This window comes from Tursiops truncatus, chromosome 13, assembly GCF_011762595.2.
Source record: "Tursiops truncatus isolate mTurTru1 chromosome 13, mTurTru1.mat.Y, whole genome shotgun sequence".
Taxonomy (NCBI): domain Eukaryota; kingdom Metazoa; phylum Chordata; class Mammalia; order Artiodactyla; family Delphinidae; genus Tursiops; species Tursiops truncatus.
Genome location: NC_047046.1, coordinates 23,048,078 through 23,056,813, shown reverse-complemented (window position 1 = coordinate 23,056,813; position 8,736 = coordinate 23,048,078). Strand labels below are relative to the sequence as shown.

Below are 8,736 nucleotides of genomic sequence, written 5' to 3'. Positions count from 1 at the left end.
GTCCAAGCGTAAGTTAAGACTTTATCTGCATGATCTCATTTAATCCTCACAACCCCATGAAATGGGTACTGTTGTCCCCATTGTACACATGAGGACACTGAAGCCCAGCAATGGTTAAGCAGCCCACCCAAAGTCCCACAGCCCCAAGGTGGAGCTGGGATTTGAGCTCAAGCTTGTCTGTCCTCCAAATCCAGGCTCTTCAACACCAGAGTTAGCTCGTGGCTCTGAGCCCTCACCCCTAGGGTCTTGGTTAAAGCATCCTGTCTAGGTGGGAAAGAAACTTAGCTCACCAAGAAGTTGGGGAGAAGAGTCCCACCACCGACATCTTAGTAAAGCAGTGGTCCTAGTTTCATTTGTGGAGCACAAGCTCTGAGTCAGGCACTGTGTGATCTTGGGGACTTTCCCTAACAGAGGAGAGGGAATGGGGCTCAGATAGGTGGCATCACTTGCTCAAGGATGCACAGGAGGGAAGCAGTAGCATCTGTTTTTGAACCAGGTCTGTGACCTTCAGAATCCATATTCTTCATCACTAAGCCCAACTCCTTTCCATGGAAAGGGACACAGGAGACATTGGGGGCAGAACTAAGGAGCCCAGAGGCCTCAAGCAGGCGCAGCTGAGACCTGCCTTGGCCATGTACCTGCTGTGAGCAAGACCTCCTCCTGCAAGCCCCTCAGTTTTCTTAACTGGACAGTAGAGCCACCCTCTAGTAGAGGGACAGTGCTTGTACCACGGTGTGTGTTGGCTCAGGCCACGGCAGCCTGGTCTGGGTATCTCTGGGAGGTGCATGATGCCAAGTTTCGTGTGTTTGTCCATGCCCAGGTGATCCAGAAGTACATGCCTGGGGCCCTGTGTGGCTGTGACCATGTTGGCTGCCCTGTGTGGTATGACATCGTCGGGCTGCTTGACCCCCAAGGGCCTGCTTTTCTCTGTCACCAAGCAGGACCTGCTCAAGACCAAGATGAGGGACTGTGAGGGCATCCTGCACAAGTGTGACCTGCAGACAGAGCGGGTGAGGCTGCCAGGGGACTTGGTCCCAGGAACACACCTGTGCTCTGCGCTGTCACAGAGGGCTCTGTGGTCAAACACCAGCTCTGCCACTTCCCAGATGGGTGTACTGGTTTTCCACCTTGGAAAGTGGTAACTTTGGTGGTGGTAACTTTGCCACCTTGGAAAGTTACCTCACCTCCCTGAGCCTGTTTCCTCACCTATAGAACAGGGACAATAATAATGTTTGCAAAGATTAAATTAGATAATGCAAGTATATGGCTGGCATACAGGGCCTGATTCATATTTCTCAGAATGCTATTACCTACTGTTATTCCCTCAGAGTCTTTGCCCCTGTTGTTCCTCTGTCTGGATAGCCCGACCTCCAGCACACACACTTCCCTCCCACACTTCCCTTGGCTCTCTCCTGTCTATCTTTCAGGTCTCAAACTGTCACTTTCTCTGAGGCCCCCATCTGGGTTAACATGTGTTCCCACAGCTCCCATGTTGTCCAGCTCTCACTTCAGGACCATGGGGATCTGGTTGCTTGTCAGTCTCCCCAACCAGCCTGTGAACTCTTTAAGGACAAGAACTCTGGATTATTGAGCTACATGCTATACTTACAGTGTCTGGCTCAAAATAGCTGCTTAATAAATATTAGTTGGACAAATGGAGGAATGAATGGCTGAATAAACAGCAGTATGAAGGGATGGATGGGTGAACTGATGAGTGGGTGGGTCAATTAATGGGTGGATGGATAGACATGATGGGTGGATGGGTGGATGGTGGATGGATGGGTAGTAAATGCATTCACTGTTTTGTCCACTCATTCATCTGAGGGCAAAGTAGGAATGTGGGAGAAGCCCTGAAGGGTCATGTGCTGGGGTCACCATCTCCCAAGTCCTGAGCCTGCACCCTGATCCTTGCTCTCATCCTCACAGCTGGGGAGGAAGATTGAGACCATCGTGATGATATTTGACTGTGAAGGCCTGGGGCTGAAGCACTTCTGGAAACCCCTGGTGGAAGTGTACCAGGAGGTGGGGAAAGGCCCCTGGGCACCCCTGCTTGCTTTAACGACCAGCTTGGCCTGCTGTGACCTTGCTGCTAACTCAGAGCCAGGATCTGGTAAAAGGTGGTGGCCTTCCTGGGCCCCATCACTGCAGCTCAGGACCCAAAGATATGTTGGCTGGAAGATCCCACAGAACAGGCCTCAGGGACAACACTGTACTGAGTCCATAGGGGCCAGCTTCAGACAAACCCTGCCCAGCCCTGTCATCCCTAGCTCTGTGACTCAGGCGAGTCGCTTTATCCCTCCAAGCTTTATTTTCCTCACTTACAAAATGGGGATACTGATGGCACTTCAAAGGGATGTAGGGATATTTCAGTGAGTTGTTATGTAAAGTGTATACACAAGTGCTTTGCAAATAGCGTTTAATAAACAGTAAATGTTTTATTTACTATTATATAAATTATTATTATATACTACCATTGTTATAACATTTGCTCTAAAAATGATTATTGTTATGTAATAACAGGTTATGGTTGCAATAGTCTGGGGTGAGATTTCCTCCAGGGGCCATGGAGGTGATGGAAAGAAGGGAAATCCTCCACAGCCCTCTGAATCCTCCAGAGGGGAGGTTGCAAAGGGAATGGGGGTAGGAGAAGAAGAGGTGTGGGCTCTCATGGGGTCTCTCTTGGTTCCACAGTTCTTTGGCCTCCTTGAAGAGAATTACCCAGAGACCCTGAAGTTCATGCTCATTGTGAAAGGTGTGTGGCAGGTGACTTCACTCCCCTGTGCCTCCAATTCCTTATCTGCACCCGGGGGACAATACTAGTGCCTTTTTCCCTGGATAGCAGTGAGGCAGATTGGTTGTTTGGCTGCATGCAGATCAGAGTGCCTGAAACAGAGTAACTTCTCCATAAATGGTAACTTCTGTGGTTGGCTTTACTGCAAGAAGAGGCAGCTCCCACCTCAGTTCTTCCAGGAATCCCCCGTCACCTTTCCCACCCATGTTGATCTCTCCCTCCTCAAACTGCCTCTGGCACTGGCAGCTGGTGCAGCCCAGTCTGGCCTTTCCTGTCAGCTGCTTTCTGGGGCCTCCAGTTGTCTTGTGTGTATTCATCCTGTTTTCCTTGGGTTGTCTGCTCGTTGAAGGCAGGGCCTCTGATTCTCCACTTCTGTTGTATCCCTCACAGGCCTGGGGCCAGGTGGAAACTCAATAGGTATTTGGGTGGTGGTTGTTTGGGTGGGTGGGTGGATAGAAAGATGGATATACGTTTGATGGGTGACTGGTTGATTCATTGCTTAGTTTTTGTCTATTTGGCCAGTTGTTTAGCTGGCTGGTTGACTGGTGGTTAGTTGGATATCTGGTTGTCTGGTTGGGTAGTTGTTAGCTTGGTAGACTGAGTGACTAGTTAGCATTTTGATTGCCTATGTGGGTGAGTGGCTAGTTGGCAGATTGGTTAGTTGGTTGGCTGATTTGTTGCTTGGCTGTATCTTGGATGGTTGATTGCTGGTTTGAATGGTTGACTGACTGGAAGAGGCGGTTGGTTGGGCAGTTAGCTGGTGGTTTAATTAGCTGATTGGTTTACTGATTGGCTGACATGTTGATTGGTTGTTTGACTATTTGGTAGGTTGGCTGTTTGATTGGTAGGCTGACTGATGGGTTGGTGAGAAGGTGAATTGATTGGCTATTTTTTGGCTGGTTTGCTGGCTGTTTGATTCATTGGATGATTGATTGGGTGGTTGGTTAGTTGGCTGCTTGTTGTTTTAGTTGACCGATTGGTTGGATGGTTTGTCAGGTGCAGGGCATTGGAACTTGCCGAGGTAACTCATTATTCCTCCACATTGTTGGCTATGACTGTTACGGAGAGAGTGGCCCAGTGGAATTATCTTTTCCCCATTATACTTGCTTATATCTCTCCAGCCACCAAACTGTTCCCTGTGGGATACAACCTCATGAAGCCCTTCTTGAGTGAGGACACTCACAGGAAAATTATCATGTTGGGAAATAAGTAATTCCAGCTCCATCCCCTAAGCTCTACGTATGAACTTTGGAGTAAGTTTGGTCCATCACCCCCTCCAGAGATCCACACAGCACCTAAAGTCAGAGGCTCCTCCTTCTCAAAGATGAAATGGGTCTTACACTATAAAGTCTATCCTGTTACTTCTGTCTTACTCCCTGCCATACCTCTTTGGTGACTAAAACCTCCACATCTTTCTCCTTTTCAGTTTCAGTTTGGTTGCTAGTCAACCTCTGGGCTATGGGCATCAGTTTCTTTTCAACACTCATCGCCTCAGTGCTTCTAAAGGCAATTTGGGCTGAAGAGGATGAGGAAGAAGAGCAGGAAGAGGAGAAGTGATTCAGAGAAGGAATGCTCAATAAGGACGGACTGGATAAGTAAGTAACAATGCATCCATTTGATGAATGATTGGGCAGCCATGAAAAGTGATTTGATGTCATGGGAAATGTCATTAAGTTAAAAGAAAAATAGATTATAAAGTGGTGTGGATAGTATGGTCTTATTTTTATAAAAACAATATATTTGTAGAAGGAAATACAACAAAATAATTTGTGGTTAGCAAGAAATCAGGTGGTTTATAATTTTTTTAATATATTTCTAAACTTTCAGAATTACATGTATTACCTTTATAAGTGGGCAAAAAAAATGTTTTAATGATTAAAAAAAAAAAGAAATAGAGAAGAGAAATAGTTCTTAAACTCAGCCGGTGACCCTGAGCTTGGAGGATAACATCTCATAATCAGAATGGTCAGATCATCAAATCAGGAGATCTGAGGATCCAGGGGGATGGGGATGAAGCTAACAAATGCCTGTTTTCTCTCCCTTTCTGATACCTGAGTCTCTGCCTCTGCCTAGATCCACTGGGGTAGGGAGCTGGGTGGATCACAAGGTAGCCCCCAAATCCTGGAGCAGTGTGGGTAACTGCCACACTCCAGACCCACATCCAGGCCTCTGCCCCATTTGGTGGCGCACAGGGTTCTGTGCATTTGGCTGTGAGATGCCAGGCATTATGGTCTTCCTTCTCATCCCACTGGTATCTCCCATGGCCACAGCAGGGGATAACTTGAATTGGTTATAGGTCTGGGGCCATGGTGACACCCCAGGATCCAGAACACTTAGAGCTTTGCATAGGGCATGAAGAACAATAATGGGCATTATGATTGTGGTGATTAAGCAGCAGAGAGGGGGAGGTCCTTTCAAAGACCCAGGGCTATCCCTCTCCACCCAGAGGTCTGACTTGTGTATGCCACTTGCACACAGTGTGGCCCCTGACATGGTCCTTGACCTCATTAGGCTCCTTGAAACAATTAGACAACTCTAATTGTGACTGCTTATGACTGGGAGACCCTCAAAAATGTGCAAACCCATCAGCCAGGGAAAACATGTTTCCATAGCAACACAATGCTGGAAGACATTTCTGCAGCCTAAGGCCTGGGGGCCCAGGGAATGGGCCCTGGCAGCCTAGCTCCTGTAGGGCTTCTCCCCAAGGTCAGGTCCTCCTGGTAAGAGGGGGGCTGATGGGTCCCCTCCATGCTCAATAGTCCCCCTTCAACCCCTCTCCCCACAGACAGCTGGAAGGAGGGTTTGCTAAAACTCATCAGTCCTGAAGAACTGCCTGCCCAGTTTGGGGGGACCCTGACCAACCCAGATGGGAACCCCAAATATTTAACTAAGGTATGAAGAGCCCCAGAACAGGGGAGGGTAGAGGAGTAGAGCTCGGTTCCTTTCTCACCCTCTCATTCATTCCACAAATGTCTATGGAGAAACCCCTGTGAGCCAAGTATTGAGTTAGTCCCAGCCCTGCCCTGACAGAGCCCTCAGCAACTGTGCAGGCAAACAAGAAATGGGGAAATTTTGACCCAGAGGGATGAGCTGGGAGGGGAAGTTCCCAGAAGAGGCCCTGATTGAGTATGGAGGGACACAGGAGGCTTCCCAGGATGGGGGGGATGGGTAGGGGAGGACAGGATGAGCAGGATACTTCCAGGAGATGGGGAAATATCTCAGGCAGGAGAAACAGCATGAACAATGCAAGAGGTGGGGAGCAAGCCCATCTTGCTCTGTGTCTGCAAATCAAATGTGGTGGGGAGATCCCCAAGTCCATGTACGTGCAGGACCAGGTGAAGACTCAGTACGAGCACTTGGTGCAGATCAGCCGCGGCTCCTCGCACCAGGTGGAGTACGAGATCCTGTTCCCAGGCTGTGTCCTCAGGTAAGGAACAGGCCACCAACCCACCCCTGGCTGGGCCCTAGCCCCTCAGGGACCCTTCAGCCTGAGCAGTGACCTGTTCCCCTCCTTCCCCTAACACAGGTGGCAGTTCTCATCTGACAGTGAAGACATTGGCTTCGGGGTTTTCCTGAAGACCACGATGGGGGAGTGGCAGTGGGCTGGGTTGATGACGGAGGTGCAGCTCAACCAGCGCTACAACGCCCACCTGGTGCCTGAGGATGGGAGACTCACCTGCACGGAAGCTGGCGTCTGTAAGTCTGCCCTGGCTGGGCCCCAGCCCTGGAAGGTTGGAGCCACCTGTGCCATGGTTTATAGGAAGAAATAGAGGGGTAGTGACCACTCCTCCACCAAGGAACATACACCCTAGGTCAGTGCCATTCATCCATACAGTCACTCTTTCGGTTCACACTTGAGAGCACCGATCGTGTGCCAGAAGGGGCTGAGAGCACTCAGGCCGCAGGACACAGGCAAGGGACAATAGGGCAGTGACATTCCCCAGGAGGAAGCTGGGCCTCTGAGAGGTAAATCAGCTTGTCCAGAGGCACACAGCTGAGTGTGGTACCAGGGTCCCACTTCAGCCTCGTGGTAGCTGCATAACCCTGAGCAAAAGTCTTACTGAGCGCAGGTTTGCTCACCTGTGAAGCAGAGGCTACAACTCCTACCTCTCGGGTGCCTGTAATGAGGCAGAAGGCATGCACAGGCCTCGCCCTGCACCCCACTTCATCAAGGGGCCTGGGAGGCCTCTGATGTTCTGAAATGCCCCCCTCGCATACCTATCATGTGACTGTCCAGGTGTGGACACAATGGGAGGCAGTGGCTGTTGTTCTCATTGCCAGTTGGTGCAACTAAAGCCAGGCTGGGCACATGCCAGGAGGAGGTCAATTTCTGTTTACAGGCCCTGCTCAGGAATGGCAGTTCCCATGGGGAAGGGAACAGCAGTTGGGGGAACTTGGTCCAGCTTGGCAAACACAACAGGTGGGAACACAGCCTGTTCTCCCCCATGGCCAGGGCGCAGGGAGTGTGTGAAGCCAGGCCAAACTACCTGTCTGTCCATCTATCCCCCTAGATGTCCTGCGCTTTGACAATACCTATAGCTTTGTCCACACCAAGAAGGTCAGCTTCACAGTGTAGGTGCTGCTTCTGGATGAGGGCATGCAGAAATAAGACAAGGAGCTCACCCCTGTCTGGGCAGTTCCCTCACTTCCAAGAGACCCCTGACTGCTTTCGGCCTATATATCCTACTCTTCCCCCAGAAATTGCTCAGTAGTCCTCTTGACTCTGTGACATTAGTAAGTAAAGAAACAGCTGCCTTGGGGAAAACGCATATGCTGTGGTCAGATCAGGAAAGGTACGAGAGGCACAGCTTTGGAGAATGCCGAGGTTGCAGAAAAGGAAGAAACAAGGGTAAGAACAAGTGGATGTCCCTGAAACCCAAAAAATAGGAAAACGAGTCTCCTAGCCTTTGTCCTCACTTCTGAGGCATTTGTGTGCATGAATTTTTTCTCCATGAGTTATCAGCAACCTGGGTTGGATGTGTATCTAAATTCTTTTTGCTGCTACTCCTTATATAGTATATGCTCAATATATACTTGTGAAGTTGAATGGAGGTAGGGAGCAAGTGATTCATGGGTGTGCAAATAAGAAGTACTAGGGGAGATTTCAGCACCTCGGACAGGGACAGAGCCCTGGAGGGGATGGACTCTCTTGGAGACCCAGGTGACCCAGCCCCCAGACCTATGGCAGTGGCTGCCCCCTTGGGTAGGTAGGAGCTGCCTAGAGAAGGCTTTGTCTGACTCAGCACACAGCTTCCCCAGCCCATCTCTACCACCCTCACTGCCTTCCCTTGCAACTCACAGCTTATATTTTAAGCAATTAAAGGCACTTTCCTAGAAGCAAAGGAAGTCACATCTGGCTCTAGCTGCTGCCTGGCGATAATAAAAAAAAACAGCTGTCATTCGTTGAGTGCTCTCTATGTACCAAACACAGTGCCAAGTGCTTTATGAGTTTAGCCCATTTCACACGCCTACCCTGAGGCCACGTATCATGGTCACCTATGCATAAGGAAACCAAGGCTCAGAGAGGTGAAGTCACTCACCCAACATCATACAACTCTTTTTTTTTCTTTTTCTTTTTTTTTTGGCTGTGCCACACAGCTTGCGGGATCTTAGTTTCCTGACCAGGGATCGAACCCATGCCCTCTTAAGTGGCAGATCCAAGACCTGTTTTTTTTTTTCACTCCAAAGACATTGCTCTTAATTGCCCTATAATACTGCTTCCTAAGACCCTACTTTTACAGAGAAGGAGAGAAGGAATGACTTGTTTGTCCTAGATTGTCCAGTGGAAGTGTCTTGGATGTCACCCTCTCCAATCTCAGTTTGTGGGCAGAGGAGGTGTTATGCCCATTGGGCAGCTGGAACAATGGAGACCCACAATGCTAATTAAGCAGCTCCTCCAAGGAAACTCACAGCAGAGGGGGCAGAGCTTGTGCTTCAAAGCCCAG

At 49.6% G+C, this 8,736-nt stretch overlaps 1 protein-coding gene across 1 annotated transcript; it reads left to right on the top strand.

Moving 5' to 3' along the window:
- The first annotated feature begins 863 nt into the window (after positions 1-863).
- On the top strand, positions 864-7,367 carry LOC141276160 (SEC14-like protein 3). The gene is made up of 8 exons (XM_073790292.1): positions 864-1,010; positions 1,927-2,022; positions 2,692-2,752; positions 3,913-4,000; positions 5,581-5,683; positions 6,052-6,218; positions 6,318-6,487; positions 7,303-7,367. Exons 1-8 carry the CDS (start codon positions 864-866, stop codon positions 7,365-7,367), a joined length of 897 nt encoding a protein of 298 aa, XP_073646393.1.
- Positions 7,368-8,736: the final 1,369 nt, after the last annotated feature.